At 53.4% G+C, this 12,402-nt stretch overlaps 1 protein-coding gene across 1 annotated transcript in view; it reads left to right on the top strand.

The window, feature by feature from the left end:
* The first annotated feature begins 614 nt into the window (after window positions 1-614).
* Window positions 615-12,402, top strand: part of rnpepl1 (arginyl aminopeptidase like 1) — a 21,754-nt gene continuing 9,966 nt past the window's right edge. The window contains exons 1-10 of the mRNA XM_056441173.1: window positions 615-1,106; window positions 1,169-1,309; window positions 4,569-4,720; window positions 4,809-4,925; window positions 4,990-5,225; window positions 6,221-6,334; window positions 6,659-6,771; window positions 10,742-10,844; window positions 12,044-12,271; window positions 12,315-12,387. Of these exons, the coding sequence (XP_056297148.1) occupies window positions 615-1,106; window positions 1,169-1,309; window positions 4,569-4,720; window positions 4,809-4,925; window positions 4,990-5,225; window positions 6,221-6,334; window positions 6,659-6,771; window positions 10,742-10,844; window positions 12,044-12,271; window positions 12,315-12,387 (1,769 nt within the window). The remainder of the gene's footprint in view (window positions 1,107-1,168; window positions 1,310-4,568; window positions 4,721-4,808; window positions 4,926-4,989; window positions 5,226-6,220; window positions 6,335-6,658; window positions 6,772-10,741; window positions 10,845-12,043; window positions 12,272-12,314; window positions 12,388-12,402) is intronic.

The raw sequence follows: 12,402 nt of genomic DNA, 5'->3' as shown, positions 1-12,402 counted from the left end.
CGTGCTAGCTAAGCTAACCGGTCCTCCCCTCCCGGTCGCCCCGGGCTCCTCGCAGCGGGACCGGAGCCTCCTGAGCGGCTACCGGCGGTTCACCGCGGGCCTCGGTTTACTTGAAGGAAAACGAGTGAACGGTAGATTAACGGTTCCGGTTCTCGGGTCCTCGCGCTAGTGGATTTAAATCACTGGTTTCTGAATGTAGTCTGGCGCCGGGTCAAGATGCGTTCAATGTCGTCGGACATCAGGAGACTGTTCTAAACCTGAGTGGAGGAACCAGGTGGTCCAGGTGGTGGTTTTGAATGTGGTCTCAGTCGGGGTCTGCGTGACCAGGTGTAGAAGGGGTGTGCACCGGTTCCACTGGGTCCGCAGCAGGTGGTCCCGGGTCAGAGCCGGTCCTGGACTGCAGACCTGATGGTCTGGTTCAAGACCAGGTCTAAAGGAGTCCTCCAGTGAGTGAAGTCTGTCTTGTTTGTTTAGGTCCCAACAGGTTTTGCGAGGCCCTGGTTCCATGGGGTCTCGAGTCTAGACCTCAATGCAGTCAGAACCGGACTTCCTCTTGTTGCTGGTGCTGGATGCAGTGGGTCCAGGTCTAGACGGGGTCTCAGGTCCAGCTCACCATGGCAGAGATCCAGCAGACCCCCACCTCGCTGTGCTGCTGTCGTAAACCTCTGCCGGTCGGGGCCTCCAACCGGCCCCCAGCAGGCCCGGCCCCGGGCTCGGGTCTGGGTCTGGGCCCCGGGACCCCGCGGGGCCCCCCGGCGGACGTGGCCTCGGCCTCCAACTTCCGCTGTTTCCAGCTGCGACACCTCCACCTGGACCTGCGGATCAACTTTGCCATGAAGGAGATGAGCGGCTGGACGGTTCTGGACCTGGTCCCGGTCCGGCCTGGGCTCCGCACCCTGGTCCTGGACTCCCACCCCTCCCTCCTCATCCACTCCGTGGACTGTAAGGGCCCCGGGGCCGGCCCGGAGGAGCCCGTCTCCCTGACCTACCGGCTGGATCCGTTCACGGACTACGGCACCGCGCTGAGCATCGGCCTGCCGGCGGCGGCGGCGCCGGGTCGACCGATGCAGGTCACGGTCCGCTACAGCACCACGGACGGGCCGGCGGTGAGCAGAGCGGCACGAGGCCCCGCCCCCCCCGCCGGGTCACTCACTCTGTCCCTGTGCAGGTGTGGTGGCTGGACCCCGAGCTCACCTGTGGCCAGGCCCGGCCGCTGGTCTTCACCCAGGGCCACGCCGTCTGCAACCGCTCCTTCTTACCCGGCTTCGACACGCCGGCTGTGAAGAGCCCCTACACGGCCTCCGTCAGGGTGAGGCTGACCTCTCACATGACCCCTGGCCTCTCACATGACCCCTGACCTCTCACACATGACCCCTGGCCTCTCACATGACCCCTGGCCTCTCACATGACCCCTGGCCTCTCACACATGACCCCTGGACTCTCACACATGACCCCTGGCCTCTCACACATGACCCCTGGCCTCTCACATGACCCCTGGCCTCTCACATGACCCCTGACCTCTCACACATGACCCCTGGCCTCTCACACATGACCCCTGGCCTCTCACATGACCCCTGGCCTCTCACACATGACCCCTGGCCTCTCACATGACCCCTGGCCTCTCACATGACCCCTGGCCTCTCACACATGACCCCTGGCCTCTCACACATGACCCCTGGCCTCTCACACATGACCCCTGGCCTCTCACATGACCCCTGACCTCTCACACATGACCCCTGGCCTCTCACATGACCCCTGACCTCTCACACATGACCCCTGGCCTCTCACACATGACCCCTGGCCTCTCACATGACCCCTGACCTCTCACACATAACCCCTGGCCTCTCACATGACCCCTGGCCTCTCACACATGACCCCTGACCTCTCACACATGACCCCTGGCCTCTCACACATGACCCCTGGCCTCTCACATGACCCCTGGCCTCTCACATGACCCCTGGCCTCTCACACATGACCCCTGACCTCTCACATGACCCCTGGCCTCTCACACATGACCCCTGGCCTCTCTCACATGACCCCTGGCCTCTCACACATGACCCCTGGCCTCTCACATGACCCCTGACCTCTCACACATGACCCCTGGCCTCTCACATGACCCCTGACCTCTCACACATGACCCCTGGCCTCTCACACATGACCCCTGACCTCTCACATGACCCCTGGCCTCTCACATGACCCCTGGCCTCTCACATGACCCCTGGCCTCTCACACATGACCCCTGGCCTCTCACACATGACCCCTGGCCTCTCACACATGACCCCTGGCCTCTCACATGACCCCTGGCCTCTCACACATGACCCTGGCCTCTCACATGACCCCTGGCCTCTCACATGACCCCTGGCCTCTCACATGACCCCTGGCCTCTCACATGACCCCTGGCCTCTCACATGACCCCTGGCCTCTCACACATGACCCCTGGCCTCTCACATGACCCCTGGCCTCTCACATGACCCCTGGCCTCTCACATAACCCCTGGCCTCTCACACATGACCCCCGGCCTCTCACATGACCCCCGGCCTCTCACATGACCCCTGGCCTCTCACATGACCCCTGGCCTCTCACACATGACCCCTGGCCTCTCACATGACCCCTGGCCTCACACATAATCCCTGGCCTCTCACATGACCCCTGGCCTCTCACACATGACCCCTGGCCTCTCACATGACCCCCGGCCTCTCACATGACCCCTGGCCTCTCACATGACCCCTGGCCTCTCTCACATGACCCCCGGCCTCTCACATGACTCCTGGCCTCTCACATGACCCCTGGCCTCTCACATGACCCCTGGCCTCTCACACATGACCCTTGACCCCTGGCCTCTCACACCTGACCTCTGACCTCTCACACACACACCTGCAGTGTGTCTACCAGCTGTAACTTTAGATATACACACATGTAAAACAATGTAGTATTAGTCCTGTAATACTAGTATTGTAGTCCTCTAGTCCTGTAGTCCTTGTCCTGTAGTCCTAGTCCTGTAGTCCTTATCCTGTAGTCCTGTAGTCCTAGTCCTGTAGACCTCTAGTCCTGTAGTTCTTGTCCTGTAGTCCTAGTCCTGTAGTCCTCTAGTCCTGTAGTCCTTTTCCTGTATTCCTAGTCCTGTAGTCCTAGTCCTGTAGTCCTTGTCCTGTAGTCCTAGTCCTGTAGTTGTAGTCCTCTAGTCCTAGTCCTGTAGTCCTAGTCCTGTATTCCTTGTCCTGTAGTCCTAGTCCTGTAGTTGTAGTCCTCTAGTCCTTGTCCTGTAGTCCTAGTCCTGTAGTACTGTAGTCCTTGTCCTGTAGTCCTAGTCATGTAGTCCTAGTCATGTAGTCCTAGTCCTGTAGTCCTTGTCCTGTAGTCCTAGTCATGTAGTCCTAGTCATGTAGTCCTTGTCCTGTAGTCCTCTAGTCCTTGTCCTGTAGTACTGTAGTTCTTGTCATGTAGTCCTAGTCCTGTAGTCCTAGTCATGTAGTCCTGTAGTCCTAGTCATGTAGTCCTAGTCATGTAGTCCTAGTCCTGTAGTCCTTGTCCTAGTCCTGTAGTCCTAGTCCTGTAGTCCTTGTCCTGTAGTCCTTGTCTTGTAGTCCTAGTCCTGTAGTCCTAGTCCTGTAGTCCTTGTCTTGTAGTCCTAGTCCTGTAGTCCTTGTCTTGTAGTCCTTGTCTTGTAGTCCTAGTCCTGTAGTCCTTGTCCTGTAGTCCTAGTTCTGTAGTCCTAGTCCTGTAGTCCTTGTCTTGTAGTCCTAGTCCTGTAGTCCTTGTCTTGTAGTCCTAGTCCTGTTATCCTTGTCTTGTAGTCCTTGTCTTGTAGTCCTAGTCCTGTAGTCCTAGTTCTGTAGTACTAGTCCTGTTGTCCTTGTCTTGTAGTCCTAGTCCTGTAGTCCTTGTCCTGTAGTCCTAGTTCTGTAGTCCTAGTCCTGTTGTCCTTGTCCTGTAGTCCTTGTCCTGTAGTCCTAGTCCTGTAGTCCAAGTCATGTAGTCCAAGTCATGTAGTCCTAGTCCTGTAGTCCTTGTCTTGTAGTCCTAGTCCTGTAGTCCTTGTCCTGTAGTCCTTGTCCTGTAGTCCTAGTTCTGTAGTCCTAGTCCTGTTGTCCTTGTCCTGTAGTCCTTGTCCTGTAGTCCTAGACCTGTAGTCCAAGTCATGTAGTCCAAGTCATGTAGTCCTAGTCATGTAGTCCTAGTCCTGTAGTCCTAGTCCTGTAGTCCTTGTCCTGTAGTCCTTGTCTTGTAGTCCTAGTTCTGTAGTCCTAGTTCTGTAGTCCTAGTCCTGTAGTCCTAGTCATGTAGTCCTAGTCCTTGTCCTGTAGTCCTTGTCTTGTAGTCCTAGTCCTGTAGTCCTAGTCTTGTAGTCCTAGTCCTGTAGTCCTTGTCCTGTAGTCCTTGTCTTGTAGTCCTAGTCCTGTAGTCCTTGTCTTGTAGTCCTAGTCCTGTAGTCCTAGTCCTGTAGTCCTTGTCCTGTAGTCCTTGTCTTGTAGTCCTTGTCTTGTAGTCCAAGTCCTGTAGTCCTTGTCCTGTAGCCCTAGTCCTGTAGTCCTTGTCTTGTAGTCCTAGTCCTGGTCTGTGGTCTGCAGGTCCCTGATGGGGTCACGGTCCTCATGAGTGCGTCCCGGAGCTCGTACTCCCAGCAGGACCGGCTCTTCCAGTTCTCCATGGAGCTGCCGGTCCCGGCCTACCTGGTGGCCCTGGTGGCCGGGGAGCTGCAGCACGCCGACGTGGGCCCGCGGTGAGTCCTCCTGGTTCTGGAGCCCAGGCCCTGGTTCAGTGTGGGTCCTCCTGGTTCTGGCTCTTGAAGTGCCGGTCTCTGCCTACAGGACTCGCGTGTGGGCGGAGCCATGTCTGCTGGCGTGCGCCGTGAAGAAGCTGGGCGGCAGCGTGGAGCGCTGGCTGGGCGTCGCCGAGCGGCTGTTCGGACCCTACCTGTGGGGCAGGTGAGTCCCGGGTCCCGGAGGTCTGAGGGCGAGCGTGCCCCCCGGTGACCCCCGATGCCCTCAGGTGTGACCTGGTGTTCCTGCCGCCCTCTTTCCCCATCGTGGCCATGGAGAACCCGTGCCTCACCTTCATCATCGCCTCCATCCTGGAGAGCAGCGAGTTCCTCCTCATCGACGTGGTGCACGAGATCGCCCACGGCTGGTTCGGCAACGCCGTCACCCACGGCAGCTGGGAGGAGATGTGGCTCAGCGAGGGGCTGGCCACCTACGCCCAGCGCCGCATCACCACGGAGGCCTACGGTAGGGACTGAGGCCTACGGTAGGGACTGAGGCCTACGGTAGGGACTGAGGCCTACGGTAAGGACGGAGGCCTACGGTAGGGACTGAGGCCTACGGTAGGGACTGAGGCCTACGGTAGGGACGGAGGCCTACGGTAGGGACTGAGGCCTACGGTATGGACTGAGGCCTACGGTAGGGACTGAGGCCTACGGTAGGGACGGAGGCCTACGGTAGGGACTGAGGCCTACGGTAGGGACTGAGGCCTACGGTATGGACTGAGGCCTACGGTAGGGACTGAGGCCTACGGTAGGGACTGAGGCCTACGGTATGGACTGAGGCCTACGGTAGGGACTGAGGCCTACGGTAGGGACTGAGGCCTACGGTAGGGACTGACGCCTACGGTATGGACTGAGGCCTACGGTAGGGACTGAGGCCTACGGTATGGACTGAGGCCTACGGTAGGGACTGAGGCCTACGGTAGGGACGGAGGCCTACGGTAGGGACTGAGGCCTACGGTATGGACTGAGGCCTACGGTAGGGACGGAGGCCTACGGTAGGGACTGAGGCCTACGGTAGGGACGGAGGCCTACGGTAGGGACTGAGGCCTACGGTAGGGGACTGGGACTGGAGGTACTACAAATAATAGTACTAAAAGTACTATGGTATGTGTACTGTGAGTACTAGTACTATGAGTACTAGTACTATGAGGCCTATGGTCTGTGTACTCTGTGTACTAGTACTATGAGGCCTATGGTCTGTGTACTCTGTGTACTAGTACTATGAGGCCTATGGTCTGTGTACTCTGTGTACTAGTACTATGAGGCCTATGGTCTGTGTACTCTGTACTAGTACTATGAGGCCTATGGTCTGTGTACTCTGTGTACTAGTACTATGAGGCCTATGGTCTGTGTACTCTGTGTACTAGTACTATGAGGCCTATGGTCTGTGTACTCTGTACTAGTACTATGAGGCCTATGGTCTGTGTACTCTGTGTACTAGGACTCCTCTGTCTGCAGGGGAGGCGTTCACGTGTCTGGAGACGGCCGTCCGGCTGGACGCTCTGCGCAGACAGCTGCGTCTCCTAGGAGACAACAGCCCCGCCAGCCGGCTGCAGGCCACGCTGGAGCCAGGTGACTGACCTCTGACCTCTGGCCTCTGTCTCCTCTGGCCTCTGTCCTCTCTGTCTCCTCTGTCCTCACTGTCTCCTCTGTCTTCTGTCTCCTCTGTCCTCTCTGTCTCCTCTGTCCTCTCTGTCTCCTCTGGCCTCTGTCCTCTCTGTCTCCTCTGTCCTCACTGTCTCCTCTGTCCTCTCTGTCTCCTCTGTCCTCACTGTCTCCTCTGTCCTCTCTGTCTCCTCTGTCCTCTGTCCTCTCTGTCTCCTCTGTCCTCTCTGTCCTCACTGTCCTCTCTGTGTCCTCACTGTCTCCTCTGTCCTCTGTCTCCTCTGTCCTTAGGAGTGAACCCTAGCTCTCTGATGAATCTCTTCACCTATGAGAAAGGATTCTGTTTTGTGGCGTATTTATCAAACCTGACTGGAGACGTGAGACGATTTGACCTCTTCCTGAAGGTCAGAGACACACACACACTGAGAGACACACACACACACACACACTGAGACACACACACACACACACACACACACTGAGACACACACACACACACACACACACACACTGAGAGACACACACACACACACACTGAGAGACACACACACACACACTGAGAGACACACACACACACACACTGAGAGACACACACACACACACACTGAGACACACACACACACTGAGAGACACACACACACACACACACACTGAGAGACACACACACACACACACACTGAGAGACACACACACACACACACACACACACTGAGAGACACACACACACACACACACACACACTGAGAGACACACACACACACACACACTGAGAGACACACACACACACACACACACACACTGAGAGACACACACACACACACACACACACTGAGAGACACACACACACACACACTGAGAGACACACACACACACACACACACTGAGAGACACACACACACACACACACTGAGACACACACACACACACACACACACTGAGACACACACACACTGAGAGACACACACACACACACACACTGAGAGACACACACACACACACACACACACACACACACTGAGAGACACACACACACACACACACACACTGAGAGACACACACACACACACACACTGAGACACACACACACACACACACACTGAGAGACACACACACACACACACACACACTGAGAGACACACACACACACACACACACTGAGACACACACACACACACACACTGAGACACACACACACTGAGAGACACACACACACACGGTCTGTGTACTTGTACCACATGTCTGTGTATTTGTACTACATGTCTGTGTATTTGTACCACATGTCTGTGTACTTGTACCACATGTCTGTATTTGTACTACATGTCTGTATTTGTACCACATGTATGTGTACTTGTACTACATGTCTGTGTACTTGTACTACATGTCTGTGTACTTGTACTACATGTCTGTATTTGTACCACATGTCTGTGTACTTGTACTACATGTCTGTGTACTTGTACCACATGTCTGTGTACTTGTACTACATGTCTGTGTACTTGTACCACATGTCTGTGTATTTGTACCACATGTCTGTGTACTTGTACCACATGTCTGTGTATTTGTACCACATGTCTGTGTACTTGTACCACATGTCTGTGTATTTGTACCACATGTCTGTGTACTTGTACCACATGTCTGTGTACTTGTACTACATGTCTGTGTACTTGTACCACATGTCTGTGTACTTGTACCACATGTCTGTGTACTTGTACTACATGTCTGTGTACTTGTACTACATGTCTGTGTATTTGTACCACATGTCTGTACTTGTACTACATGTCTGTGTACTTGTACCACATGTCTGTGTACTTGTACCACATGTCTGTGTACTTGTACTACATGTCTGTGTATTTGTACCACATGTCTGTACTTGTACTACATGTCTGTGTACTTGTACCACATGTCTGTGTACTTGTACTACATGTCTGTGTATTTGTACCACATGTCTGTGTATTTGTACCACATGTCTGTACTTGTACTACATGTCTGTGTACTTGTACCACATGTCTGTACTTGTACTACATGTATGTGTACTTGTACCACATGTCTGTGTACTTGTACCACATGTCTGTGTACTTGTACCACATGTCTGTACTTGTACTACATGTCTGTGTACTTGTACCACATGTATGTGTACTTGTACCACATGTCTGTGTACTTGTACCACATGTCTGTGTACTTGTACTGCATGTCTGTGTACTTGTACCACATGTCTGTGTACTTGTACTACATGTCTGTGTACTTGTACCACATGTCTGTGTACTTGTACCACATGTCTGTGTACTTGTACTACATGTCTGTGTATTTGTACCACATGTCTGTGTACTTGTACCACATGTCTGTGTACTTGTACCACATGTATGTGTACTTGTACCACATGTCTGTGTACTTGTACCACATGTCTGTGTACTTGTACCACATGTCTGTGTACTTGTACCACATGTCTGTGTACTTGTACCACATGTCTGTGTACTTGTACTACATGTCTGTGTACTTGTACCACATGTCTGTGTACTTGTACTACATGTCTGTGTACTTGTACCACATGTCTGTGTACTTGTACCACATGTCTGTGTACTTGTACTACATGTCTGTGTACTTGTACCACATGTCTGTGTACTTGTACCACATGTCTGTGTACTTGTACCACATGTCTGTGTACTTGTACCACATGTCTGTGTACTTGTACTACATGTCTGTGTACTTGTACCACATGTCTGTGTACTTGTACTACATGTCTGTGTACTTGTACCACATGTCTGTGTACTTGTACCACATGTATGTGTACTTGTACCACATGTCTGTGTACTTGTACCACATGTCTGTGTACTTGTACCACATGTCTGTGTACTTGTACTACATGTCTGTGTACTTGTACCACATGTCTGTGTACTTGTACCACATGTCTGTGTACTTGTACTACATGTCTGTGTACTTGTACCACATGTCTGTGTACTTGTACCACATGTCTGTGTACTTGTACTACATGTCTGTGTACTTGTACCACATGTCTGTGTACTTGTACCACATGTCTGTGTACTTGTACTACATGTCTGTGTACTTGTACCACATGTCTGTGTACTTGTACCACATGTCTGTGTACTTGTACTACATGTCTGTGTACTTGTACCACATGTCTGTGTACTTGTACCACATGTCTGTGTACTTGTACCATGTCTGTGTACTTGTACCACATGTCTGTGTACTTGTACCACATGTCTGTGTACTTGTACCACATGTCTGTGTACTTGTACCACATGTCTGTGTACTTGTACCACATGTCTGTGTACTTGTACCACATGTCTGTGTACTTGTACCACATGTCTGTGTACTTGTACCACATGTCTGTGTACTTGTACCACATGTCTGTGTACTTGTACCACATGTCTGTGTACTTGTACTACATGTCTGTGTACTTGTACCACATGTCTGTGTACTTGTACTACATGTCTGTGTACTTGTACCACATGTCTGTGTACTTGTACTACATGTCTGTGTACTTGTACCACATGTCTGTGTACTTGTACTACATGTCTGTGTACTTGTACCACATGTCTGTGTACTTGTACTACATGTCTGTGTACTTGTACCACATGTCTGTGTACTTGTACTACATGTCTGTGTACTTGTACCACATGTCTGTGTACTTGTACCACATGTCTGTGTACTTGTACCACATGTCTGTGTACTTGTACTACATGTCTGTGTACTTGTACCACATGTCTGTGTACTTGTACCACATGTCTGTGTACTTGTACTACATGTCTGTGTACTTGTACCACATGTCTGTGTACTTGTACCACATGTCTGTACTTGTACTACATGTCTGTGTACTTGTACCACATGTCTGTGTACTTGTACTACATGTCTGTGTACTTGTACTACATGTCTGTGTACTTGTACTACATGTCTGTGTACTTGTACCACATGTCTGTGTACTTGTACTACATGTCTGTGTACTTGTACCACATGTCTGTGTACTTGTACTACATGTCTGTGTACTTGTACCACATGTCTGTGTACTTGTACTACATGTCTGTGTACTTGTACCACATGTCTGTGTACTTGTACTACATGTCTGTGTACTTGTACCACATGTCTGTGTACTTGTACTACATGTCTGTGTACTTGTACCACATGTCTGTGTACTTGTACCACATGTTTGTGTACTTGTACTACATGTCTGTGTACTTGTACCACATGTCTGTGTACTTGTACTACATGTCTGTGTACTTGTACTACATGTCTGTATACTTGTACTACATGTCTGTATACTTGTACTACATGTCTGTGTACTTGTACTACATGTCTGTGTACTTGTACCACATGTCTGTGTACTTGTACTACATGTCTGTGTACTTGTACTCTGTGCTCCAGGACTTTGTCTCTGAGTTCCGGTTCCAGAGCGTTGGGTCTCAGGACCTCCTCCAGTTCTTCCTGAGGTGCTTCCCTGATCTGAAGGACGCTGGCGAGAGGGAAGGTGAGGAGAGAGGACAGAGGAGAGCGGGAGAGGAGAGAGGAGAGAGGAGAGAGGAGAGAGGGGAGAGGAGAGGAGAGAGGACAGAGGAGAGAGGACAGAGGGGAAAGGAGAGAGGACAGAGGAGAGAGGACAGAGGGAGAGGACAGAGGGAGAGGACAGAGGAGAGAGGACAGAGGGAGAGGACAGAGGGAGAGGACAGAGGAGAGAGGACAGAGGGAGAGGACAGAGGGAGAGGAGGAGAGGACAGAGGGAGAGGAGAGAGGGAGAGGAGAGAGGAGAGGAGAGAGGAGAGAGGAGAGAGGAGAGGAGAGCGGGAGAGGACAGAGGGGAAAGGAGAGAGGACAGAGGAGAGAGGACAGAGGGAGAGGACAGAGGGAGAGGACAGAGGAGAGAGGACAGAGGGAGAGGACAGAGGGAGAGGACAGAGGGAGAGGAGAGAGGACAGAGGAGAGAGGAGAGAGGGGAGAGGAGAGCGGGAGAGGAGAGAGGAGAGAGGAGAGAGGAGAGGAGGGAGGGAGAGGAGAGAGGAGAGAGGAGAGAGGGAGAGGAGGAGAGAGGGAGAGGAGGAGAGAGGAGGGGAGGAGAGAGAGGAGGGAAGAGAGAGGGAGGAGGAGAGGGAGAGAGAGAGGAGGGAAGAGAGAGGAGCGAGGAGAGAGGACAGAGGAGCGAGGAGCGAGGAGAGAGGACAGAGGAGAGAGGACAGAGGAGAGAGGACAGAGGAGCGAGGAGCGAGGAGAGGACAGAGGAGAGGACAGAGGAGGACAGAGGAGAGAGGACAGAGGAGAGGAGAGAGGACAGAGGAGAGAGGAGAGAGGAGAGAGGAGAGAGGACAGAGGAGAGAGGACAGAGGGGAAAGGAGAGAGGACAGAGGAGAGAGGACAGAGGGAGAGGACAGAGGACAGAGGAGAGAGGACAGAGGGAGAGGACAGAGGACAGAGGAGAGAGGACAGAGGGAGAGGACAGAGGACAGAGGAGAGAGGACAGAGGGAGAGGACAGAGGACAGAGGAGAGAGGACAGAGGACAGAGGACAGAGGACAGAGGACAGAGGAGAGAGGACAGAGGGAGAGGACAGAGGACAGAGGAGAGAGGACAGAGGGAGAGGACGCGGGGTGCACATAGAGTGGTGGAGGAAGCCGTGTGTCTCTCGTGGCGCCTCCAGGGGGCGCCGCAGCAGTGACATCACTTCCTGTCCCTTCAGGTCTGGAGTTCCGGCGCTGGCTGAGCGGGTCCGGCCCTCCTCTGGTTGAGCCCGACCTGTCGGCAGCGGACGCCCTGACCCGGCCCGTCCAGGACCTGTGTGACCTGTGGGGGGCCGGCAAGGCCCCGGAGCGGCAGGTCCTGGAGACCTTTGACCTCTCAGCCTGGAGCACCTTCCAGATCGTCCTGTTCCTGGACCGCATGCTGGACATGGCCCCCCTGCCCCAAGGTACTGGTCCCGGTCCCTCAGAGTCTCTCTCTCTCTCCCTCAGAGGTCATGACCCCCCTGGCCTCCTGCTACTCCTGTGTGTTTGGCGGTCTGAACTCGGAGGTTCAGATGGCTGGGCCCCTGGTTGGGGA

Source organism: Pseudoliparis swirei, chromosome 20, assembly GCF_029220125.1.
Source record: "Pseudoliparis swirei isolate HS2019 ecotype Mariana Trench chromosome 20, NWPU_hadal_v1, whole genome shotgun sequence".
In the NCBI taxonomy this organism is placed as follows: Eukaryota; Metazoa; Chordata; class Actinopteri; order Perciformes; family Liparidae; genus Pseudoliparis; species Pseudoliparis swirei.
The sequence above is the reverse complement of the archived record's forward strand: the minus strand, read 5'-3'. Positions and strand labels throughout refer to the sequence as shown.